Genomic DNA, 25,821 nt, shown 5'->3' with positions numbered 1-25,821 from the left:
TCTGGCCACCGAAAACCCCGGATCTGTCTGGACGGTCGGCCCAAACGCACAAGACGTATGCGTTTTTTTACAAAAAAAACGATTCCGTGTGGACGGGGCCTTAGTGTACACACTTATTGTGAGATGTACGCCCTTGCCCTTAATGTACGCACATACTGCTGGTTGTACGTCCTTGCACTTAAAAATAGTCCTTAGCATTGTGAAGCGTCTTATCCAAGGTAGTGGGTCCCCACAGAGACTGGTTCATACGTGAGTGTGTGTGTGTGTGTGTGTGTGTGTGTGTGTGTGTGTGTGTGTGTGTGTGTGTGTGTGTGTGTGTGTGTGTGTGTGTGTGTGTGTGTGTGTGTCTCCACATGCAGCATGCCTAAGCGGCCCCTCACAGCGTCTTGGGCCAGGGGGGGGGGGCAATCTCACCTTCATCATGTTCTTGAAGACGTAGGCTTGGGTCTCCGTGTTGCTGTCCCTCTTGGGTTTGCAGATGACGCAGTAGTTCTTGAACAGGAACACGTGGCGGTGGTGGCCCCGCGAGGAGGACCGGATGCCTGGTGCCCCCTCCCACACTTGGAATGGCCCCTGGGTCCGACGAAAACAATAAGGCAGAAACACGACACAAAACACAAAGCCGTTTGGTTACAGGACCTGTACAGGACCAGAGGCAACGCATATTTTGAGTCGATTAGTTTTGTTTTGAATGCGTCTGTAAAGGAGTAGAAATAAGTAAAACACGTAGTAGTAGTAGTAGTAGTAGTAGTATATGCTACTACCCACCCTTCTCTGTTTAAATTAACTTGTTTATTCAATTATTTTGAATAAACTTTTTCTACATGGATGTTCTTGTTTTACACAGAATACAGATTATTAAAGAAATAAATACATCTGTTGATACTGTGAACATCCAGCTATTTTTATTGTGCATTATTATTATTATATATATAATAAGTTCATGTTCCATGGTTTCATGTACAAATATTAATATAAATAGCAATTAGTATTCACGCTGAGTCAGCGCGTCTTGGCCATTAGCTCACTAGAGAGTTTCCATAACCTAATGGAAAACTCTTAATTAACAACCAAAACAAAAAACTGCCGGTAACCAGGTAACACCTATCCGCCCGCCCCCTGGGACAGAGCCTGTGCTCCTACTGTTCACCCCCCCCCTGGTGGCACCAACCCCCCAGCCCACAGTGGCTCCGCGGTACGCACCTGTCTGATGGGCTCCCCCAGCACCCCCAGGGTGGCCGGGTAGTTCTCGATCATGGCCACGTGGTGCGTGTTCTCCGAGCGCTGGGGCAGCGAGGACACCGTGGAGTAGGCCTCCTCCAGCAGGCAGCAGTTCTGCCCGTTGCGGGCCTTGTTCCGCAGCATCTCCTGTGGGGCGACACGGTGGTGACGGGGGAGCGCTGAGGGCTAGCGGGGTTATCCCGCTAACAAGTAGCATTGACCGTTAGCCGCGGCTAACGGTCAGTGCTACGTGTTAGCGGGATCCTCCGCGTTAGGTACGAGTTGTAAGTCTGAATTCTGAGAATAAAATCAGAATTGGATCACAGAATTCTGACTTTAATTAAAACAAAGTTCTCTTGATAAGATGATCATCATATCATCAAATCAAAATAGAAGATTCTGACATTAATCTCAGAATTCTGACGGGGTCATCCCTATGTTCCCCAGGTCCTATGTTCCCCGGGTGCAAAGGGTTAGGGTCAGGTTTAGGGTTATGGTTAGGGTGAGGGTTAACCCTAAACCTAATCCTAACCATAACCAATCGGAGGAGACATTCTAACCAATCACAGGCGAATCAGAGGCGAAAAAGGCGGTACTTGCCCCTACCATCCTCCGTAAAAAAAAATCCTATGTTCCCCGGTCACATACAAAGCGAGGAACATAGGTCCCGGGGAACATAGGTATGCTCCCATTCTGACTTTGACCTCAGAAGTCAAAAGACATTCCCATGTGGCCTTAATCCTCTTCTATAGGCATGAAATCGTAAAGATGAAACAAATGCAAATCCACAATCAGACTCTCACCTTGAGGATGGCCTTGTACTTCTGGATCCTCTCCAGGGGCCGCTGCATGTAGGCGTTGATGCTCAGCACAGGGTGCTCCGAGCCGGCCTTCTCCTTGTCAGTGTACTCCTACACAGAAGATAACACACACACACACACACACACACACACACACACACACACACACCACCGCGGTTTGAACCACTTCAGGACATCGAGCTACATATTTCACCTGCACAACTCTTCGGTTTAGGCACCGCAGTGATGGAACGAGTTCCCTGTCGAGGTCAGGACCGCAGAGTCGCTCACCAGCTTCCGCAAAAGACTCAAAACTTACTGGTTCAGAGTTCACCTGGACTCTGCATAACCTCCCCCCTACACCTCTAAACCTCTCTTACGCACTTATTGTGTGTTGTACATCCTGGCACTTAATGTACACACTTATTGAATATTGTACATCCTTGCACTTAAAAATAGTGCTTAGCATTGTGTAGCATCTTATCCTAGCTTTCTTTGTTACAGGGAATGGGTTAACCTAATAATTATTAGTCCTTGGCACTTGTTTCTATGAAAGTCCTTACTGTACCGACACAGTGACATTGTTTCTCTTCTTCTTACAAATGTATTTATTGTAAGTCGCTTTGGATCAAAGCATCTGTAAATGTAAATGTAGGGAGGCTTGTAGGTGTGGCACCTTGAAGAAGTGGTGGACGGCCTTGTCTCCCACGGCCGCCTCGGCCTGGCCCTGGCCCACCAGGTACTGCAGGTACTTCTCGAAGCCCTCCTTGTTCCTCAGGAAGCGCATGGCAATGTCGTCATCCGTCACACACTCGTTCAGCGTGGGCAGGAAGGCCCTGCGACAGGAAGTTGTTTTAACGTTCTGGGGTCTAAGGGGCGGCCATGTGGCTCAGGAGGTGGAGCGGGTTGACAGGTAACCGGGAGGTTGCTAGTTCGATCCCCTAGCTCCTACTAGCTGAGTGTCGAGGTGTCCCTGAGCAAGACGCCTCACCCTGACTGCTCCTGACGAGCTGGCTGTTGCCCTGCATGGCTGACACCGCCATTGGTGTGCGAATGTGTGTATGAATGGGTGAATGTTAGGCTATATTGTAAAGCGCTTCCAGCAGCCACTGTATAGAAAATCGCCTTATAAATGCAGTGCATTTACCATTTAGCAGTTGTTTCAACTTTAAGGGGAATAAGTTAACTGAGCAGTTCTTAGATCTTGGCACTTGGTTCTATGAAGATCCTTACTGTACCCACAGCAATATATTGTTGTTTCTCTTTCTTCTGACGAATGTACTGATTGAAAGTCGCTTTGGATTAAAGCGTTTGCTAAAGGCCCTAAATGTAAATCAGTAGTGGATGATATGGCCATGTTTCAAACCCACCCTCCGTGGAAGGCTTTGATGTCCTCGATGTTGCGGAAGATGGCTTCCTTCTGGGCGGAGACGTCAGCGGGCGCGTCGGGGTGGCTTCCGTGCTTCACGTGGTGCGAGGTGAAGAACTCCATGTCCTTCACAAACTCTGCCTCGCTGCTCACCAGGTCCTGGATCAGTTGCCTGAGTGGTGGGGAGAGAGACCGCATTCACTGGTGAGGAAGCCTTACAGAGAAGTCTTACAAATCTGACTTCAGATCTGGGGTCTGAAGGCAGCTCAAGTCTTGGTGTCTCATGTTCTTTGGCCTCAAGTTTGTTTTGACCAATTATGTTGCTAGAGGCAGTTGTTGAAATGGGACTCTACTACACTCAACCTGACCGACGGAACCACAACACACTTAAACTCTAATTTTCCCCGAATCTGGCGGGAAGACATGCTAGAACTCAGACAACAACGTCCTCAGACAGAGTGTCTGTAGCGGTCAAATCAAACAAAAAATGTGTAGAACTCTCGTCACTGTAGTACATTTGTTAAAATCGTCTTCTGAAACCTCTGTCTTGCACCGGTGAAGGAGGTGACCTTCAGGAGACCATATCCTGTCTGAGCTTACATTAGCTTCCTCTTGTAATCCCCCTCAGAAACCTCCTCCACGTTCGCCTCTGGAAGGTCGCCCGTGTCAGCAGACAGCTGCAGTAAGAAGAAAACACAACGTCTCAGCAGAGACATTCAACGCTTTTGAAGCTAATTGACTGGTTGTAGCTATTCGCTGAAGTAAGGTCATTCCATCATCGAGTACTTTGTTCTGCCTTCATCTTGGCATACCTTGAGCTTCTTGTCCAGGTAGGCTGGGGAGACCCAACCCTGTCGAGAAGGGTTGGTCTTGGTGGGCTTGGTCCGGACGAGCCACTTGAGGGGGTGGGCAGAATCCAGCACCTCCACGTACTGTCCCTCCTTCAGACAGATGGACTCCTTGCAGGCGATCGTCGGGGTGTAGTCCGCCGACGCCACGTAGATGTCAAACATCTGAGGGGACACGGAGGAGGAACACGACAGATCAACGAGACGTCCGGTGTCGAGTGTGGGCGGCGTTTGGCTCAGGAGGAAGAGCAGGTTGGCTTTCAGCCGCAAGGTTGCTAGTTCGATCCCCGACTCCTCCTAGCTGAGTGCTGAGGTGTCCCTGAGCGAGACGCCTCACCCTGACTGTTCCCGACGAGTTGGTTGTTGCCCCGTTAACTCCACCTTCGTTGTGAATATGTTACCCATCATGCATCATAATCCAACGTCAATGTACTGAACACTTTACATGATACACTGACAATATACTGGTGTTAGCATAATCTTCAGTATGAGAAGGAGAAAGCCCTTTTGTCGTGGTTGCCTAGAGACAGCCCTGGAGGGCACTCTGGCCGGCCATCTTGTCCCCATCGCTCACCTCTCCGCGGGCGTCGCCCTCGTCCGACTCGGAGGAGGAGTCAGCCACCAGCGAGGGGGGGCGGGAGCGCCCGTGGTGGGGGGACGGAGAGGGGGTCTTGGTCTCGTCGTCACTGTCACCCGCCCCGGGGACACGCAGTGAGGCTGGAGGGAGAGGGAGAAGGGGGGGGAGAGGGAGAGAGAGAGAGAGAGAGGGAGAGACAGAGACAGAGACAGAGACAGAGAGAGAGAGAGAGAGAGAGAGAGAGAGAGAGAGAGAGAGAGAGAGGGAGAGAGACAGAGACAGAGACAGAGACAGAGACAGAGAGAAAGAGAGAGAGAGAGAGAGAGAGAGACAGACAGACAGACAGACAGACAGACAGACAGACAGACAGACAGACAGACAGACAGACAGACAGACAGACAGACAGACAGACAGACAGACAGACAGAGACAGGGGAGCGATGGACGTCATTTACGAGGGGTCAATTATTCAACTTAAATTGAATTATTACAGTTTATTTAAAAATCTGTAAGATTCAAATTCATTATATTTTCTTGGGGGGGGGGCATCAAGCACATTTTAGGGTCTGTACATCTCAACCTCCCTGTAGTATTGAACATAATATTTTATGCATTATTACTGTACGTTATATTTCCCAGTATTTCAAGGGACAGTTGCAGCTGGAAATGAGTCAACTCCCCTGCTCTGACTTAACAGATGTAATGCTGACCTCTAGTGGTGATAAAGGGGTATTGGCGACATGTCTCTACTTGGTGTTATTGTTTTAATAGCATGCAAAGCACTTGACAACGGTTCTGCACACACATGACTGTTCTTTATCAACTTGGATTATTTCTTAAACAAAAACTTGACCAAACACATAATGCAGTGTGTAAACATTGCATTGTATTTACAAGTCTAGGACACAACCACTACACAAAGCACACGTTAGGAGAGACAAGGTAAAGCAGTGCTGAGCAAGACAACCGAGGAAGCCAATGTAAATTCTCCTTCGGTATCCATCTTCCTTCCCTTCATATCATTTAGGTATACATTGATACGCAATTATTTCCAGAAGTAACCAATCCCCATCAGGAAGAAGGTACGTGTATGTTTTTTCTACATGATATCATGTGTCGTTTTATCATGTGTTAATGAGCCTTAAAGGTGTTTTGGTAGGATTTTAGAGTTGTAGCACAATTTGGTAACTGAACAACCAAAAAGACGTCCCTTCCCTCTCTGCTCTCTCACTCCCTACGTTTCTAGGCCGTTGAGAAGTGGTGCAGGCACCGACCAGTGATTGACATGGGTTCCCTGGACCAATCTGGAAAGAGATTGCCCTGCCCCGATTGATCAGAAATGAGCAGGGAGCTGCCTCAAATCAGAATCGGCTTACACAGGCTGTAAATTGTGCTACGCAGCCAATTTGAAACCGATGTTCTCACATAGTATTTCCCTCACTAAAAGCTGATACACTCAATATCTCTTAAATCTTACCAACAGCACCTTTAAAGTAAGACAGTGTGGAACGACCGCGCGGCTGTGGTTATTTGGGCAGATGAACTGTGGATACATACTGGGTGCTTTGGGCCATGATTTCATCCACTGGAGAACTGGTTGATTCTGTATGCTGTCTGAATAACAAATTCATGATTGGATGAGCATTGGAATGATGGGACTGATGACATTGGTGAATAGTGAAAAAATTTATGTATGAAGGAAGGAGAAGTGGTAAGTCGTACATACTGTTTCAAACGCATAGCAGAAGAAGAGAACACTCTGTTGCCAATAAGTTAATAGTGGTGAATTGTAATCCCAGAGTTGAAGCATTCAGACCTGATTGCACCTTAATCAGTCTTGATGTTAGTTGCTGTTCACAGAACTGTGTTTAAACCTCTTATTGAGCATCGACCTTTTGGATAACAGCTAACAAGCTTTTAAGGACTTCTTTTTTATTTGTACATCTACAATACTAACTGAAGACTTTAATCAACTTAAAAGTGGTCAGCTTTTATTGCATCGCATGATACAGCATTTACAGCATTTTACACAGCCTGCAGAAAATTCACAAACTCGCCAGACACACAGAAAATATGCACTGAACAGAAGGAAATCTGTTAAGTGCATTCTTATTGAATACAGAAATCCTATTACGTACAAATATTGCCTACCCAAACTTACTGTTAGAGAGCTAATAGGTTTGTGATTGAATTCAGTCAATGTGGTTTCTTGTCATCAAAGCACCTATAGAAGCCTTTCAGTCACTTAAGAGTCAATTTAAAATGTATTACGGTCAATCTCACACAGGTGCACAACAGATTGTTAAATACACTTTTGTAGTTTTGTTATACTTTGGGCCCAAATAAACTTCTTCATTGTAATTCCGATAGGGACGGTTTAGAAAAGTATAATATACATAATATAGTAGCACCCGTCGTTCCTCACCTTGGGTCATCTTTGCTGAAACCATCTCAGTGATCTGAGTGGTGAGCTTCATCAGGAACTCCTCCGAGCCCACCTCTCCCATATAGGACATCTTCACCTCTTCAGCCACAACGGAACAGAACACACAGCAGTGTAATAGTAGTGTATACGTAGAGTATAGACTCACTTTTTCAGAGTTCACCTAGACTCTGCATAGCCCCACCACCACACCTCTCACGCACTAATTGTATGTTGTACGTCCTGGCACTCAGAACATAACATAACAGAACATAATACGCATTGGTTAGCATTCTCGTAGCTATCTTTGTTGCATACGAGGAATGGGTTAGCCTAGAGAATGTTAGCGGTTGAGACCTGGTTCTATGAACATCCTTACTGTACCGACAGCGATATATTGTGCCTCTTTCTTCTGACAAATGAACATATTGTATAAAAGGGTCTGCTAAATGCCCGAAATGTAAATGTAAATATATATATATATATATATATATATATATATGACATGAACAGTTTATGGTTGCTTTCTATGGACATGCTCACCTGTTCCTTTGCTGGCCTCTTCCTCTGGAGGACTCACTGTGATCCCAAGAACCCTGTGCAGGAACGGGCCGAATTTAGTGTCTTCAAAATAGCTGATAGTTATAATACATTTGTATTGGATTTGGTAGATGTAGTGTTACGTTGGAAATGTAGATCTATACATGTCGGATTGTTTCCCCAAAAAACCTACTCTGGGACTTTGGTCTCCGGCTTTGGTCTCGGTGCTGGAATCAAATACAATAAAAGAAGATAATAGCAGAATCATGAATCACACAGCCCAAAATCGTATTCTCCAAAAAAAAAAAACTTTTTTTTAAACGTCCAAACAAGGTTGAATCAATTTCAATATTTAAATAATGAACAAAAAACATTTGAACTGCATCCTTGCATGTCGTGTGTTCAGTCTGTAACACAACTAGCATCTACAGCCCGGAGCTTGTGCTTTCCCCCTAGGTCTCACCCTCGTCCACCTCCAGGCGGGCGGTGCAGAGGGACTGCCCCGCCCGGTTGGTGGCGATGCAGGTGTAGGTGCCGGCGTACTCGGCGCCCACGTCCATGAGGATGAGGCTGTGCTGCCGGCCCGAGCCTGCGATCTTGTATCCCTTGGTGTCGGCTTTGATCCACACCACGTCCTCCATGGCCTCCTCCTTCAGCCAGGACACCATGGGAGTGGGGGAGCCTGGAGCAGCAGGAGCGTATCCAAAGCATGGGGTCACCGTTTTGGTTACTACTACTGCAAAGATCCTCACACTTACACTGTTACACTTCTGCTTTGCTTTCGTTTACAGTAAATATATATATATACATATTTATATTTAAACATTTTGTATGTTTGTATTTGTCTACACAATGTTTACATTCCTCCATCCTTTGTGTGGAAAAAACATGCAGAATCAATTTCAGTTACGGTACTTATTTTTCATTGAGTTGCATTTCCACAGAAAATGCAGTGGAAATGTTTTTTCTGGAGGCAGAATAAGATTCAAGGATATCTGTTTGTTTAGATGTTATTCCTTGAAGGCATATCATTTCTCATGGTTCTCGGAGCCTGTTGTTGCTATGTGACACTGTCCATACGTGCCCCGTCTAAAGCAGGGCAGAGTTCCTCAACCTTTTTACTACTGAGGCGCCCTGACCAAACAGTAGGGGTCGCCAATGTGGCACAAACCATTATATTCCTGCCTCATCAAATCTAATGAACACAGATACTGAAGGACCATTATTAGAATATAAGCAAAGTTTTATAAATTGGCAGTAACAGTCTAACAACACAACTGTGATATACTGTGTCAACATCAAGCAATATTGGCATGAAGACTTTAGCATGATAGAGAAGTGTGGTTGGGATTGGTGTGACCCCCTCTGTTGTTTTGGAAGTACATTGTACATATTTTTTGTAGGATTCATTTCTAAATTTCTGCGGACCGGTGGCCTATGCTGCTCGGGCCGGTATCGGTCTGCAGCCCGGTGGCTGAGAACCCCTGTTCTAAAGCTTCATCTACTCGTGTTCAATAAGAGGTGGGAGAACAAACCTTCAACTCTGACAGACAGAGTGATGCTAGCTCCTTGCTTCACCGTCCTGTTGCTGAACCTCTCGATGAATCGTGGAGGCACCAGCGGCTCTTTAGGGTCTGGACAAAGGGAAGCGGAGTCATGGCAGCAGAGTACAATAACATCAGACCGTCTCCTAGGTTCACAATTGCCTTAGATGCGATGTGATTTGCAGCGGGAGAAACCAAGTAACAAATACCTTTCTTTGTATCTTGTGGCATGATCTCTCCGGGACCTGTTGCAAGAAACAGGTCATTTAAGGGTTAGGGTGCCACTAGGGTTACTGGGAACGATTGCAAGACCTAGTAGGACCATTGCTAAAAATCGGATGACGTAGGTAAACATTTGGTAAACTTTTCACATTGGTAATTGTATGTCCATGTTATTTAAAAAAATAACATGTACATACATAAAAAATATATATATTCCCATTTTTCACTTCCCTTAATGTTTTGTACTGCTGAAACCTCGAAAAAATGATGGGGGGGTTCATTGCTAAAAGGAAATAGTGAACCACTGCTCTTAGCAGAGGAATCCTCACTGCCACCGTGGCAGTACTGGTGGAGAGCGCTCACCCAGAACCAGCAGTCTGGCCGAGGAGTAGGCGGAGCCGGCCACGTTGCTGATGTAGGCGGAGTACTCCCCCATGTCGGCCCGGGTCACCTCCATGACCTGCAGGCCGTGGACATCCCTCTCGGCCTGGATCACCAGCCTCTTGGAAGGCCGCAGGGGCTGGCCATCCTTGAACCAGTACACCCTGGGCTTGGGGAAACCTGGCCCAAAAACGTACACACACACACACACACACACACACACACACACACACACACACACACACACACACACACACACACACACACACACACACACACACACACACACACACACACACACACACACACACACACACACCCTTAGGGAAGGGACAGGCTGCATATAGTAGCTCGTTTTTGGGGTCTAATAATTAATTAATGATGATACTTTTATGTGGTGTTTATATAGAGAAGTACCAACGAGCCATCCAATTCAAGAATGAAATATATAATATATATAATTGAAGACCGAAATCCATAAATATCACAGTAAAATGATCTACACTAAAATAAACAACTCACCACAAATGAGTCAACATCGTTGCTTTTAAATATATTCAGTATTTTCGAAAAATAAACTAACAATATAGCCTTCTTCCGGTCAAACGACCCCAAATGCAGCCTCCCTAGCTCTCGTGTGCTAGCTTGATTCGAGGACCGAGCCACTCACCTTTCAGCCGGAGCTGCATCTTAGCGACGGGCGAACCGGGGATGACCCGGACCTCCTGGAGCTCGTCCACCACCTGGGGGAGCTGTTCGTCCTCAGCCACCGACTCAAAGGCCTCCGTCTCCCTGTGGAGGACGCCATTGGAGTTAGAACTCCCTCATAGTTCAGGCAAACACAAGTGGTTCTCTTACTACTGATTTATTGAAGGCTTGTCTCCTACAGATCCACCGTGAAAACTAAAAACATTTTATTTATCTATATGAACTCTAGACAAATTCTATATATTTCCAAGTGTTTCGGCACATGGTTTGAGTGTACCCCAGGGAGGGGGTCGATCGGGTCCCCAGCAACAAGCCGTACCTGGACATGTAGCCCTTGGCACTGATGTAAGAGCCGGTCTCTGTGGCGTCGGCGGCTGTGTCGTAATCAGAGCTGCAGGAGACTGGGCAGGGGTGCAGAGAGGTCAAAGGTCACAACTTAGGGTATTGATTCCTCATAACCCCTACATACTATTCAATTACTACCCACTGAAAACATGGTCCCTTTAGCTAAACGCAAACGGAAAGTATAAAGGCACATTAGTACGGTGGTATGAAATTAGTTTCTCATTTCATATCGATAAACATTGCGCTCTGTGCCATTTTGCAGGACCCTGTCCCTGTCAGGACCCACTCATACTATGTAAATACTATGTATTTACATAGTATGAGTGTTGTGTGTGTGTGTGTGTGTGTGTGTGTGTGTGTGTGTGTGTGTGTGTGTGTGTGTGTGTGTGTGTGTGTGTGTGTGTGTGTGCATGCGTGTGTGTGTGTGTGTGTTTATATTCCAGGACCCCGCTCCTCTCCTCTACACCCCATGGTAAACCACGCTCCATCCGGAGGCACACAGAGCCTCCTCCACTCACTGTCCACGCGGAGCTCCGCCTTGGTGGCGCTGATGCCGCTGCTGTTCTCGGCCATGCAGCGGTACACGCCCATGTCGCTGGGCAGCACGGTGGTGATGATGAGCTGGTGGCAGCCCTCCTGGTCCTCGTTGATCATGAAGTGGTCGTTCTCCTCCAGCAGCTTGCCGTCCTTGTACCAGCGGACGGCCGGCGGCGGCTTCCCGATCACCACGCAGTCGAAGCTGACCGGGTAGCCGTCGGGAACGTCCTGGGACTGCAGCTCCGTCAGGAACACCGGGGCAGCTGAGAGGGGGGGGGGGGGGGGGGGGGGACAGAGACTTTGAGTCAAGAAACACCCCATTAGGAGGGTATGGGTTCAACAACTGCTCTGACAATCAGGTGGCTGATTCAATGGTTTCCATGGTGAATGCGGTGATAGTGTGTTATCTGTGCAACAAGAGAGAATGATCGTTGAAACCGCGTGCAGATGAACATGGGTCAGCATGCTTCGGTCGCCATTAGAACCGTGGCAGAGAGTGGGGGGGGAAAGGTGGTTGATACTGTGACAAATACATCCAAGACAAAGGAGATACAAAGAGTGCATTAACAATCGGAAGAGAATGCAATGATATGCAGAGAATTCGACACATGTGGTTCAAAACAAACAGGATGTGTTGCAGTTCTCACAACACAGGTACCAGGTAGAGTCATTCATTAATGTTAGCTGTGAATATTAACATATGGCAGTGAGAATAGTAAGTGGGATCAAGTACAGACATTACAGACGGATTAAATGATGATGGGAGATACAAACATATGTTTTTAGTCAACAGAGTGCTCAATATTATTAACAACATAAAACACGGTAAAATACCACAGCTGTCTTCCACGTCACCTGAACATGGATATTAACATTCGGTATTAACATTCGGTTTGCTGATGAGTAGTGGATGAGTTTGAATGAACGAGACAATACTTAGTCCAGCCACTCGCGTGGCCTCATCGTACCGGGGGCTCCCGTCATGAAGGCGGGTAACTGTTTGTCCTGCGTGGGGGTCTGCGTGCCGTCCTGCGTGTAGCCCATCTTCATGATGCGCAGCTCCACCTTGACAGGCCCCGCCTCCAGGATGGTGGTCTCCACCGGCACGCCCTGGGCCGTGAACATCTCCTGGAACCTCTGCGACGCCACCTGGGCCTCCGCCCGCGTGTCGAAGCGGATGTAGATGTAGCGCTCGTCCTCGCGGTACGACTGGGGGTCCGGCGCCACCGGCAGGTCCCCCTCCTCGGCGCTCAGGAACGACTCCTCCTCCACGTCCGGCGGCAGCCGCGTGCGCAGGAGCCGGCGCAGGCGCTTGCCGGCGAGCCTCAGAGACTCGTCCATCTCGCTCCCCGACGAGCTCTCGGGCTCGCTGTCGGCGCTGTAGCCCACCGTCAGGGGCCGGCGGCCGGACGACACCACCGCCGCCGGCGTGCCCACGCCCAGCCGCGCGCTGTGCGAGGTCAGGCCGAACTTGTTGCTGACCTCGCAGGTGTAGACGCCCGTGTCGCTGGTGGTGAGGGCGGTGATGACCAGCGAGCAGGTGCCGTCGTTGTAGATGTCGATGTGGTGGTGCTTGCCGTCGGCCAGCGCCGCGCCGTCCTTCAGCCACTGCACCTTCTCGGGCTTCCCCTCCGCCACGCACTCCAGGTGGATGGTGCCGTTGGGCTCCTTGGTCTGGTCCTGGAAGACGTCCTTGAAGACCGGCCGCATGTCCTTGCGCGCCTTGAAGCCCTTGAAGGCGGCCTGGATCTTGACGGCCGCCTGTCGCAGCTCGGGCTCGTCCTCCTTGCTGATCTCCATCACGCTCTCTTCTCGCGTCGTCGTCGTCATCGTCACCTCTTCCTGCTGAACCGTCGTGGTGGTCTTCTGGTCGGACATTTTGAACTGGGCGTAGAACCTCTCCGTCGGGGACATGGTCTCCGCTCGGGTTTCTACCGAGAGCGATGTCTTGCTACTTTTCTTGAGGTAGGACACGAGCGAAGAACCCCCCGTCGCAGACTCGTCCCCGGAGCTCGCGGGCGGATTGGGTTCCGCAGGCTTCTTAGGTTCCTCCTCCTTGACCTTCTCGGTCGTTTTCACTTCTACTACTTCCTCTGCCTCCTTCACCTCCTCCTTCACCTCCTCCTCCTTCACCTCCTCCTTCTTCTCCAGCTCCTCTTTATCCTTGCGGCCTTTACCGTCCTCCTCGGGCATCTCAGAGATGGAGTCCAGAGTGGGCTCTCGGCTCATTCGTCGTTTCTTGGCCGAGGCCTCCCACAGCTCGTGTACGTCCCCCTCCTCTGCCGCCTCGGGGGGCAAACACGGCTGGCCCCCATCCTCTGAGTCTCCGCCCACCTGCTTTACCTCTGCTCCTATGAACCAGAGTGACGTACCCCCACAAATGCTGTTGTTATGGGTGCATAGACTCCACTTACCCAAACTCATGGGGCAAGTTTGGGGAAATGGTAAGCACACCATTTGACACAGTTCTTGGAAGTGAACATACACTGCTGTTCAAAAGTTTGGGAAATGTCTTTTTTGTTGTTTTTTTAAGAAAAGCACAGTTTTTTTCAATGAAGATAAAAATTTAATTAATCAGAAATACAGTCTCGACATTGTCCATGGGTAAATTATTATTGACCCAGACTATTCTAGCTGGAAACGGCTGATTTTATAATGGAATATCTACATGGGTGTACAGAGGCTCATTTCCAGCAACCACCACTCCTGTGTTTTAATGGTAACATGTTCAGCTAATCGTGTTAAAAGGCTAATTGATGATTAGATTAATTATGTTAGCAAAGCTGAAAACTGTTGAGTAAAAGTGTGGGTTTTCATGGAAAACATGAAATCGTCCGGGCGACCCCAAACCTCTGAACGGTAGTGTTTGTTGAGTCATATTTAAGTACCGTTACCTTTCAGAATGAGGTCGATGGAGCTCTCGGCGTCAGCTGAGGCCACGCATGTGTATACCCCCTGGTCGGCCGCCTCAAAGCTTTGAACCAGCAGCACTTGCCTCTGGCCCTCGGTGCTGAACTGGTACTTAGCCCCTACCTCCAGCTCTCGGCTATCTTTCAGCCAAGTGACCGACACGCCCTCTACAGAAAGCTGGCAGTCCACGCGCGCCGTCTTACCTGCACACAGGTCAAGGCACGCCAGCGGCGTGGTCACCGCCACCGGGGCCTCTGGAGAGGGAAGGGGAGGTGGGGGTTGGAACGTTTAATTGTCTCTTTTACCAGGAGAGGCTTTTGAGATTAACAATATATTTGTAAAAGTGTAAGAGCCAAGATAAAACGGCCCCAAAAATGAAACAAACACAAATACATAATTAATGTATCGTGTTGATATTTTAAATGATTTTTTCTGATGATGTCTTATACTTGAAAAGATTGCAAACATTTAAGAGCAAGTGACTAACTAAGATTATTTGTAACACAACACATATTGAGTAACATCATCAAGCTGCGCCAGGATGGATGGAAATAACGGGCTTGCTGAAAAACGTGAAAACGGACGCATCATTCCCGGGCTATCCCATAAACAAACTCAACCCGGTCCCACGTCTGCACTCACCGAGCTGCACCGTCTGCGGCAGCTGGACGGACTCCCCGGTCCCGGCTCTGTTGATGGCCGCCACCCTGAACCGGTAGCCGCTGCCCGCGATCAGGTTGTCCACCGTGTACTCTGTGTTGCAGACGGCCTCGGAGTGGCACGGCAGCCAGAGGGCGCTGTCGGCCACCCGCATCTCCAGCCGGTAGCCCAGGATGGGGCTGCCGCCGTCGTGCAGCGGGGTGAACCAGGAGAGGGAGATGGAGGTCTGGGTCTTACTCAGGACCTCGGGGTCCTCGGGAGGGTCGGGCACAGCTGTTTTGGGGGGACAGCGTCAGAGAGTTATCGACGAGTGCTTTAATAGAAGTAGAGATGTTCTGATACATTTTTTCCTTCCCGATGAACTTGAGTATCATTCCGACTTTCCGCCTCTGACCATTATCAAACGCAGCATTACACCGCAGTGTTTCTTGTGTTCTTATGTACTTTGCCTGTGATGCTATCGGATCGGCGTGTAGACTTGCGTACTCGCCGATACCCGACAATTAGACAATATCGGAGGAATTTCCGATACTGGTATCGGTATCGGAACAACTCTTCAACAAGTAACATTTATCTCTGGCGTGTTAGCCCTCTGTCACTCACTGATGATGGTTAGCTTAGCTATGGAGATAGCTTCCCGAGCCGCAAAGGTGATTTCCTGCTGGGGCATCAGGGTGGCCTGTCTCAGGACCAGGCGGTAGGCCCGGCCGTCCGCCCGCATGGCCCAGCTGCTGTCGGCCTTCAGCTCCACGCCGTTAGCGTACCAGGCTACCTCTGCCACGGGGACGGGCTCCGTGAGCTCCACGCAGAACTCCACCTTCTCCCCCACCGTGGCCACCTTATCCTCCAGGGCCTTCACCACCTCCAGCTGCCAGGCTGAAGACGGAGAGGAGAGCCATCGTTACGTTATAGCCGCTCAATGGAGGGTTTTTCTCTAAACTTTGTGTAATGGCGTTGTAGTTATAAATTAATGCAGATGCAGATTAATCTAAATATACTATTCCCCTTAATCCGTTAGAAAAAGAGAAACAGTGGGTCCGACAATACATTGAATAACAATGACAAAAAGTACAAAAAAGTTAAAGACAATCCAGATAATCTCCGGAACAAGTTCATTACAAAATCTATAAATGGTTAGATGTTCAATGCTTCATTGAAGGGTTTGTTACCCAAAGGGTCAAATATAATTCATTATGTCCACCATAAGGTGAATACACACACTTCAATGTGAGTCCAGCATCGGGGATGAGAGCAGGTTTTGACTCCGGGTGACTGACCTTTAACGGTGAGCTGGGCGGACGAAGAGGCCGTCCCTGCATGGAAGGTCACCGTGCAGCTGTCCGCCACACGCAGCTCCTTCAGGAGCAGCAGGTGGCGTCGGCCACTCTCGAAGGACACGATCTCCGCGTTGGGGGACTGCTTCACCGGCTTTCCGTTCAGAATCCAGCGGTAGTCCTTGTTCTCCGGGCGGGACAGGGCGCACTCGAACAGCGCCTCTCCTCCGTCGATGGTCTCCAGATCCTCCAGACCCTGGACTATGTCGATGGGCTTGGCTGTGGTGGGCACAATGCAAGGGGGAGAAGGATTGATGTTATGGGAGGATTCAGAGGCACATAGAGGATGGGTGATGGTTAAGGATGTGAAGGAACTGTGGAAGATGGATTACATTTGGTTAAATAAGTATCTAACCAACAATCCCTGACAATACACGGGGAGAGGACATCAGAAAACTCCAAAGGCTGCTCCACAAAGTGTAAGTTCACATTGCGACGGTGTGAGTCGAATTTGAATGCGTTGTTTCTCGTATGCTAAACATACAAGTACTCCACCTTCTATTGAACCACATAAACCAGAAGTTGTGAACCTCATCAAAACATAGAAAAAATATGTTTTCTCCTGCAGAAGTGAGACAATCCATTATACCCCAGTGGTTCTCAAATGGGGGTACGCGTACCCCTCGGGGTACTTGGAGTACAAAAAAGCTGACTCCTAACTTTTCTTTTGCCTCAATTATTTTTGTGCCAGTGAATGGGGTACTCAGCTGAACAAATATCTTTCAGGGGCTACACTAGTAGAAAAAGTTTGAGAACCACTGCATGACGGTATAGACTAGCGTGTTTTGTCCGTCGGAGGAGGGAAGCTCACCTTCCACATGCAAAGCGGCGACCACACGGGTGCCCTCGGCCTCACAGGAGTAGGTGCCCCTGTCCTCGGCCGACACACTGCTAATGCACAAGCGGGCCACATTCCAGTCCTGCTCCACCAACACCCTGCGGCCATCGGGCTGCAGCGGCTGCCCGTCCTTCCTCCACTGGGCCTTGACCGGCCGCGAGTACTGGCAGATGAACTGGGCCGGCTGGTTCTCAGCCACCCACTGGTCCTCCATCTCACACACCACTTCCACTATGGGATCTGAGTGGGTGGGAGTCGGGGGTGATCAGAAGAGATCGAGGCTTTTGCCATTAGCTATGTTAAGACATGCCAGATTAGACTTTAGGCTTTGTCACCCCCCAAGGGAATATGAGGTCTTTGAAATGACGTGTCAAAAGCATGTCAGGTACAATGTGAAGTAAGTAAGTGCACCTTAAAAAGCCACGTTATGCAGCATGGGACTATGGTCTGATGACTACGGTGTGAGCTTTGAACTGGAGACGGGGGTCAGAAAGCCCGACCCTTCACATTCAGGGTCTCGGTACCAATCAGTTGGCGTCAATTAGCGTCAGTTGGCTATTAGAAAAGATGCCAAATGGCATCTTTTCTAACTGTGTACCTTTTTTGATTTGGCTATTAGAAAAGATGCCAAAACGTCAAAGATGCCAAACTCAGAGGCAGGATGACTGGTAGATTAGAGGTTTTAGTGCTTGCAGGCCAGGGTCGGGGAGGGCATGGCGGAGGTGGAAGGGAGGGTCAGTAGGAGAATGTGGCCAGCTTGCTTGGATGGGTGGAGCAGCACTTCCCTAGCACGGCAGGTCTCTGAGCTTGTTTTGCTTGTTACTGCTTGAACCTTCACAAATTTGACGTTCGATCCCCAAATGGAAGGAGTTTCTGGAAGCAAGGGTAGCAGATACTGTATAACTTTTTTGATTTGAATTCCCAATCACGCATCATTCATTAAACACAAGAAGTACAAGTAAGTACTTGCAAAACGCTGTTGAATATTGGGAAATTCTTACCTCTGGTAAAGACAATAATTTGTTTAGCAGAGGGAATTGTTTTTTGTTGACTAGGTACGTTTTTTATAATCAAACAATACTCAATTGTGGTGCTGCACCCAGTTGTACGTTTTTGAATGAAAGCATACAGCATGAAAATAATGTTAATAATGATGAATCTGAGACACTACTGCTCATGCAGTGATGGAGTGAACGAGCATTCCAAACTATACAGATAAGACGTATCAAGTATTCCACAGACTGCTGTAACATGTTAAAGAGCCAGCTAGCCCACTGTTTCTGGGTATGTATTGTATTGTATTGTATGACACTTTGCGTTTTGTTCTGAAAAGTGATGGGTTTTGGTGTATCGAAAGCAAAATTAACCAAAACCGACATCCCTACGGAGGCGTTGTGTATGTTGCATATAAAATGTGTCAGACCCCTTAGCGTTATACTATAGTTGTCCGGGGAGCTTAAGCCTCAGTCGGACGCTGACATTAAATACATCACTGCTAAGATTGAGCTTCACCATGCTTCCACACACACCGTGGTGTGTGTTAAAAGCTCAACTTTCTTCCGTACGCCTCTGTCAACCGCTACTCAGACAGCTCCACATGTCCACACAATCCGCCGGTGCCTCTTGGTAGTGACGTCTGACTGCCATTTCCGAGGCACTCAGACGTCACAAACATAACGCCACCTGCATCCGCAGCAGAGTGCTTTTGGGAGAATGGCAAAATCATATGATTATGCCACCTATTCTCTTAATTGGGGTCGTATTTTAGTGCATTTCTGTACAGACTACTATGTTGCACATCGTTTAAGACAATGACCATGTATAAAACCCCAAAAAAGGTTTTGGGTTCACTGGCTCTTTAATCCTCGAAACATTGACATGTTTTCAATAAAAAGTAAATGTTCAAATAAACAATTGAATCTCCTTAAATTATTCCATTCAATTATTATTGACATTATTTAATTTTTTGCCCATACGGCTATCATAAAGCTTTATTAGCACATTCTTTGATACAACTGTGGTGGATTTAAATAGTATTACAGGGTCAGGAGCAAACATCATAACATCACCGACCCTACGCCTTAGTAATGCAGTACACATTCCCCAAGATGGTTCCTAATACCTTTGACTAAAAGCTTAGCTGCTGACACCAGACTGCCGGCACTAAACGTGACAGTGCCAGAGTCCCCGGAGGCCAGGCTTTTTAAGGTGAGTGTGTGGATGAAGCCGGGACACAGCCCTATCTCACTGAAGGGGCTGTGGTCCAGCTTGGTGCCATCCAGCCACCACTGCACCTTACCTGCCGGCCTACCAGACAGCTGGCAGGCGAAGGAGGCCCACTCCCCAACAAACACGTCAGTCGACTTAAGGCCAGACACAATGTGGGATTCTTTCACTGTAGAGTAAAAGACACACACACACACACACACACAGGTGAACGCTCAAATCCCTTTTGGATGTGAATTCCCTTATTGATCTTTGAAAACGACGTGCAATACTATTATCTCATCTTCGTATTTGTTGCATACAGCAATATACAGCGTACACCAAAGGAAAACAACACCCTACTACATCCTTAGTTGCGAGTTAGTCTTAAACCGTCCAAGAGTTTGTTAAACTTAGTAAAATGGATTTTTTAAATATTGAGGGTTACCTTACATCTATCAAAATTGTATTTATATTTAATATAATTTTTTTTCATCTTTTTTAAATCTTTTATATTTATTTATTTATATTCGCAATAATATTACTATTGTCCAGAGCCCCCCCCGCAGTTATAATGCCGTTAGCTTATAAGAAGTGAACCCGGAGAGAGAGGGAGATGCAGAGACACCGGTCGACCCGGTTCGGTGTACCTTGCACCGTCAGAGACGCCGTGGTCAGCTGGTCGCCCGCGTCGCACGTAAAGTACCCGCCGTCGTCCTTCTCCAGGCCGCGTATACAAAGCTCGCGAGCGCACCCTTCCTCTCTCATCTCATACTTGGCGCCGGGCTGGAGGACCACGCCCCCCTTCCTCCACTCGACGCGCACGCCGGGCCTGGACACCTCGACGGCCAGCGTGACGTCGTCGCCCTCTTCCGCCTGCCGGCTCTTCAGCTCTTTCTTGAAGAACGCCGGCACACCTGGTCAGGAGGTGGGACAGAGCAGAGCCGCGGATCAGAGGAGGACAGGGGGGATGGGGGGGGGGGTCGTGGTGGAGGATGGGAGGTGGAAGATGAGGATGGGGTTGCTGGGCGACGGTAGTCTAGGGGTGGATGGTGGCGGAAGGATGGGATGAAAACCAAGAGTCGTTCCGACGGGGAGGGCGATTCGATGTGTTGAATCGCGGTTCTTGGGGTATGATCGGCGGGGCCGCGTTCGTTACCTTCCACGGTCAGGGAGACGTCGCAGCAGTCGTCCCCAGTGTCGCAGGAGTACGTCCCGGAGTCCTCGGGGAGCAGGTTGTGGATCCGGAGCTGTTCCGACGCCCCGGCCTTCCTCAGGTCGTACTTGGGACCCGGTTTCACGGCGGCGCTGTCCCGGGTCCAGCTGACCGTGGCCTCGGGGTCGGAGATGGTGCACGCCAGGGTGACGGATTCGCCCTCTAGGGCCACCGTGTCATGGGGCTTCTCTAGTATTAGCACTGCGGACGGGAAACCCAGGGCTAGCTTCAGTGGGCACGACGGTTTTGTGTCTTTGCTAATCTTTTTCTTTTTTTTTTGTTATACAATTTTTTAAATATATTAATAACCACAAGCAGTGACTCATGTGTATCAAACACTGATTACTTTTTGCTTTTAATCCCCTTTGTGCTTCATATAAAAGTAGGTTAAACTGCAGTTGATTATTATAATTATTATTATTATTATTATTATTGACGATTATGATATTATTGCCATTGTTAAAAATGGGATGGCGGTTCTTCCCTATAGCGGCGGTTAGGTAAAAGAAACAAACGCGTTTAATGGAGGTTAGGATGGAGAGGACGACTCGCACGCGCCCAGGCAAAGCGCTCCGTCAGCAGGGCGGTGTCAGGGGTGCGGGGGCTCAAGCGCAACAGCAGCCCCTCTCCCCCCCACCACCACCCCATCACCTTTACCTTTGGCTTTCTCCTCCACCAGGAGGCAGGCCACCGTGCGGCTCTCCCCCACCACGAAGGCCACGTCCCCGGTCTCGTCCGTGGTCACCATCTTCAGGGCCAGACGGTGCACCCGGCCTGCGCTGCTCATTTCGTTCAGGTCGTTATGCTGGAGCTGGTTGTCGGCCAGCCACCACTCCCCGTGAGTCACCCCCGCGTGGGAGAGCTCCACCTCAAACACTGCGTCGCCCCCCGTGCCCACCGTGACGTCGCACAGCTCTCGGACGATGCGCACGCACTCTGAGGGGCGGACGGAGGGGGGGTGGAGGTCAATGCCAGTGACGGGGGTTTGTGGAGTTCACTAAAGGTGTCGCAAAGAGTTGACATCCACAGCCCTAAAATAACTACCATCTCACGACTTTATTAATGTCTCAAAGTGTGATCAGGAGACCATTTTCGGAATTTTTTACATAATCCTGCATCATCCGACCACATTCAAGTTGCATTGTCCAACAGCCCTCAACTACATAGGCTAATACTAAAGCTAAACCTGTTTCATAGCTCTTAACTGCTAGGCTTTTAAAGAGAAGCGATAAGATCCCAGTCGAAACACTTTATCCACAACACTCGAAGAGATAAGAAGATGAAGAGGAAGAAGAAGAAGAAGAAGAAGATGAAGAAGAAGCAGAAGAAGAACAAGAACACGAACAAGAACAAGAACAAGAAGCAGAAGAACAAGAACACGAACAAGAACAAGAACAAGAAGCAGAAGAACAAGAACAAGAAGCAGAAGAACAAGAAGAAGAACAAGAACAAGAAGAACAAGAACAAGAAGAACAACAAGAAGAACAAGAACAAGAAGAAGAACAAGAACACGAAGAACAAGAAGAACAAGAAGATGAAGAACAAGAACAAGAAGAACAAGAAGAACAAGAAGAACAAGAAGAAGAAGAAGAAGAAGAAGAAGAAGAAGAAGAAGAGCTTCCCGGTTGTCTTGGTTACCTTTGACGGTCAGGGTTGCGGTGGTCTGCTTGTCGCCCGTCTCGCAGGTATACTCCCCGGAGTCCTCGGCCCGGAGCTGGCTGACCACCAGGATGCAGGTGGAGCCCTGGCGCTCCATGGAGTACTTGGGCCCGTCGGTGAGCAGCAGGGAGCCCTTCCTCCAGAGCACCCGGCCCCCCGTGCTGGAGGTCTCACAGGACAAGATGGCCCGGTCGCCCTCGACGGCCTCCAGGCTCTCCAGCTCCTTCTGGAAGACCACGGGCGCCGCTGCCGGAGACAACACCAGGGGGGGTTTATGGATGAGACAACACTCTGAGATGGGTGACTGCAGATCAGTCCAGGGGGGGTTTATGGGGAAGACATCACTGTGAGCTGGGTGACTGCAGATCAGTCCAGGGGGGGTTTATGCGGAAGACATCACTGTGAGCTGGGTGACTGCAGATCAGTCCAGGGGGGGTTTATGGGGAAGACATCACTGTGAGATGGGTGACTGCAGACCGGTCCAGGGGGGGTTTATGGAGGAGGACAGAACCCAAAGTTGGGGATTTCGGGAAGCTATACTCATCCAAAGTCGTTCTATTCAGTCGTATTGAAAAATACTTATATACACCAATACAACGTGTGCAGCGTTTTGTGTGTAATTACACGTTTCCTCATCCCCTTAAGGTTTGTCCTGATTGCTGACATAAGGTCACGCTTCAACTATTGTTTGTACCTTACCAATAACTAAAAGGATGAGTAACAAATAGTAAATAACATTCGATCATTTTATGAAGCCTGGCTCTTCACTTCTAGTTCATAGTCCAGGTAATACATTGTAGCGTTGATAAACAAAATAAATGCTTAAAAAAAATGTGAAACACTTAAAACAACATGATCATTAAAAAGAAAACACATAAAGGTGAACGCGTAAACATGCACTCCACAGTAAAGTACACAGAGGCAAGCCGGTACAGCAGAAATCAGCCAGAGATGTTGAAGAGGTAGGACCTTCGTCGCCATGGAAGTGCAGAAATTTGACGGCGAGTGAGAATTAAAATCACCGAAACAATCCGACCGCAAAGGGGGTAGTAGCTCTCCCACGAGTGTCACAATCAGGCCCAGAGTGCATTGCTTCCACCAGTCCCTCGCCTCTGGACGTCTCGAGGCGCCTTACCTTTAACCGTCAGGGAGGCGGTGGACGCGTGGTTCCCCACCGAGAAGGTGACGGTGCCAGAGTCGGCCTGGGTGACGCCTCGCAGCGTGAGGCTGTGCACCCGGTCTTCGCAGCGGATCACGTTCATCTCGTTGTTCTGCAGGGGCACGCCGGCCAGCTTCCACGCGGCCAGCGGCGCCTCCGGGTGCGAGACCACGCACTGGAAGCGGACGTCGTCGCCCTCGCCCACCACGCAGCTCTCCAGGAACCTCACGATGGTGACCTCGACCGCTGACGGACGAGACGGTCGGGGAGGTCAGAGTTAGGGACTCTCTCAGGGTGAGACGTTCACGTGTGTGACAGGCGATTCAAAAGGGGTCATGGAACACGTGTTTTATGATGTCTCATGTTATGCAGTTCTATATGGTAGAGTGGTAATAATTAGTTTGTGTTAATGGGTTCCAAAGTGGGAAAAGTTATAATTTCTTTAAAAGTGAGCAAATACTGGAACGTCCTTTTGGTGACAAATAGGATATGATGCAGGCAAAACAGGAAGGAAGAAAGGTAGAACAAAAGGAACGAGCATGAGATCCCAAGGTGTGAGGTTAGTGGGGAGGAGGTGAAGACCGAGAAGGTCAAAGGAAAAGAAAAGGAATGGAACAGGACACACTGAAGGAAGAGTCTCCAGGGGCCAGCGGAGAAGGGTGCGGAGTCGGTAGTCGTGCTAGGATGAAGTCCGATCAACGCAGTGAAGGAGAAAGTAAGACGGCGACATCCGTAGCGAAATCAAAGCCTCCTACCCAGCACTGTGAGGACGGCGCATGTGCGGTGGCTGCCCGTGTCGCAGGTGTACTCCCCCGAGTCCTCTCGCTGGAGCTTGTGGATGAGCAGCTCTGCCGCCGTCCCTTCCCTCCTCAGCTGGTGCTTACTGTCGGTCTCGAGCACCCGGTCGCCGTGCCTCCAGACCACGCCGGCCCCGGGTTTGGCGGTCTCACAGCGGAGCACGGCCGTCCCCCCGGCCTCCACCTCCAGGTCGGCCAGCTGGGACGTGAAAAGAACGGGCTGAGCTGGAAGGGGTCAAACAGAACACAACGGGAGGAGGAGGCAAAGAGGAGGCGGAGGTGAGAAGCGAGACCGGTTCACCGTGTGATCGCAGCTCCCTGCAGGAGAACATGCGGACGTCTATCATCATGCGGTATGAAGGAGGGTTTTGGAAGGGGCATACCCTTCACGGTTAGCTGCGCGGTGCTTTGCCTGTCCCCGCTGTCGCATGTATAGTTACCGGAATCCTCCGGGTCCACGTCGTGGATTACAAGTGTGGCACTGAGGCCTGTCTGACTGATATCGTATTTAGCACAGGGACAGAGACACAGCTCTCCCTTCTTCCACTCCAAAGCCACCCCGGGCTTGGAGAGCGCACAGCGAAGGACGACATCCTTCCCCTCCTCTGCCCCCTGACTCTCAAGCTCTTGGGTGAAAACAACCGGGAGGGCTGACGAATGAAAGGAGAATTAATCAATAATAAACACTTTTCCAATGCAACCTTGATTGTAGACACACAGCAGCACAAGGAAGACGGATGAAGGTGGGAAGACATGAACGATGTGGTGGACGGGGAATGGAAGACAGGATGGTAAGGAAAGCAAGAAGGTCCATTCGTTTTTTTGAATGGTTGAATGGTGCCCACGTCCTACCGTTGACTTTAAGCGAGGCGAAGCTCTCCGCGTCGCCTGAACTGCACGCGTAGTTCCCTGTGTCAATGTGTTTCAAATCGAGGATCTGCAGCGCGTGAGAACACCCGCTTTGTGTCATGTGGTATTTCTCGCCAGACTTGAGGAGCTGGGATCCCTTCCTCCATTCCACGGGCGCTCCGGATTTGGAGAGCTCACAGTGCAGAGTGATGCTGCCTTCCTCCATAGCCTCCGTGCTCTCCAGCTCTCGAGTGAAGAGGACCGGAAGAGCTAAGGATTGGATTGGATAAAGGAGGTTGGATGAAGATATTAGAAGTGTTAGCTGCAGGTTGCTGCATTTGCTGCAAATGAAACACAAACAAGACAATCCAAAAACTGAGAAGGTATTAGTCTTTTATGGTTACAAAATTAAAACGAGAAACTCAAAACACACAGACAAAGATCCACACACACTGCAATTGAATCCATCCTAACAAACCTGGAAAAAAAAATGATACCGGTACTTTTTGGTATTCCTACTCTAAATAGGAAGCGCATCCGGTATTTATTTTGGAACAGCCAAAAGGTTTCATTGTAATAAGCAAATGGAGCCTGTTTCAACATTAAAGCCTTAATGTTGGAAGATACTAACAGGACCTATGCACGGACCCTCCTTGCATTATCATCTTGTCCTCGCAACCA

General features: G+C 49.1%; 1 protein-coding gene across 1 annotated transcript in view; it reads right to left on the bottom strand.

The window, feature by feature from the left end:
- The window catches only part of obscnb (obscurin, cytoskeletal calmodulin and titin-interacting RhoGEF b), a 67,292-nt gene that overhangs the window by 7,141 nt on the left and 34,330 nt on the right, over positions 1 to 25,821 (bottom strand). The window contains exons 53-85 of the mRNA XM_056595930.1: positions 25,144 to 25,410; positions 24,675 to 24,941; positions 24,250 to 24,516; positions 23,471 to 23,740; positions 22,315 to 22,581; positions 21,334 to 21,612; positions 20,620 to 20,877; positions 20,111 to 20,377; positions 19,378 to 19,650; positions 17,229 to 17,495; positions 16,361 to 16,636; positions 15,687 to 15,959; positions 15,066 to 15,356; positions 14,408 to 14,677; positions 12,482 to 13,864; positions 11,495 to 11,776; positions 10,951 to 11,032; positions 10,594 to 10,715; positions 9,906 to 10,103; positions 9,530 to 9,565; positions 9,312 to 9,410; positions 8,240 to 8,458; positions 7,970 to 8,003; positions 7,780 to 7,832; positions 7,240 to 7,338; positions 4,813 to 4,955; positions 4,203 to 4,403; positions 3,991 to 4,067; positions 3,392 to 3,562; positions 2,698 to 2,857; positions 2,025 to 2,132; positions 1,204 to 1,368; positions 415 to 573 (exon numbers count right to left, since the gene is read on the bottom strand). Of these exons, the coding sequence (XP_056451905.1) occupies positions 415 to 573; positions 1,204 to 1,368; positions 2,025 to 2,132; positions 2,698 to 2,857; positions 3,392 to 3,562; positions 3,991 to 4,067; positions 4,203 to 4,403; positions 4,813 to 4,955; positions 7,240 to 7,338; positions 7,780 to 7,832; positions 7,970 to 8,003; positions 8,240 to 8,458; positions 9,312 to 9,410; positions 9,530 to 9,565; positions 9,906 to 10,103; positions 10,594 to 10,715; positions 10,951 to 11,032; positions 11,495 to 11,776; positions 12,482 to 13,864; positions 14,408 to 14,677; positions 15,066 to 15,356; positions 15,687 to 15,959; positions 16,361 to 16,636; positions 17,229 to 17,495; positions 19,378 to 19,650; positions 20,111 to 20,377; positions 20,620 to 20,877; positions 21,334 to 21,612; positions 22,315 to 22,581; positions 23,471 to 23,740; positions 24,250 to 24,516; positions 24,675 to 24,941; positions 25,144 to 25,410 (7,583 nt within the window). The remainder of the gene's footprint in view (positions 1 to 414; positions 574 to 1,203; positions 1,369 to 2,024; positions 2,133 to 2,697; positions 2,858 to 3,391; positions 3,563 to 3,990; positions 4,068 to 4,202; positions 4,404 to 4,812; positions 4,956 to 7,239; positions 7,339 to 7,779; positions 7,833 to 7,969; positions 8,004 to 8,239; positions 8,459 to 9,311; positions 9,411 to 9,529; positions 9,566 to 9,905; positions 10,104 to 10,593; positions 10,716 to 10,950; positions 11,033 to 11,494; positions 11,777 to 12,481; positions 13,865 to 14,407; positions 14,678 to 15,065; positions 15,357 to 15,686; positions 15,960 to 16,360; positions 16,637 to 17,228; positions 17,496 to 19,377; positions 19,651 to 20,110; positions 20,378 to 20,619; positions 20,878 to 21,333; positions 21,613 to 22,314; positions 22,582 to 23,470; positions 23,741 to 24,249; positions 24,517 to 24,674; positions 24,942 to 25,143; positions 25,411 to 25,821) is intronic.

The sequence above is a fragment of the Gadus chalcogrammus genome, chromosome 8 (genome assembly GCF_026213295.1).
Source record: "Gadus chalcogrammus isolate NIFS_2021 chromosome 8, NIFS_Gcha_1.0, whole genome shotgun sequence".
Taxonomy (NCBI): domain Eukaryota; kingdom Metazoa; phylum Chordata; class Actinopteri; order Gadiformes; family Gadidae; genus Gadus; species Gadus chalcogrammus.
The sequence above is the reverse complement of the archived record's forward strand: the minus strand, read 5'-3'. Positions and strand labels throughout refer to the sequence as shown.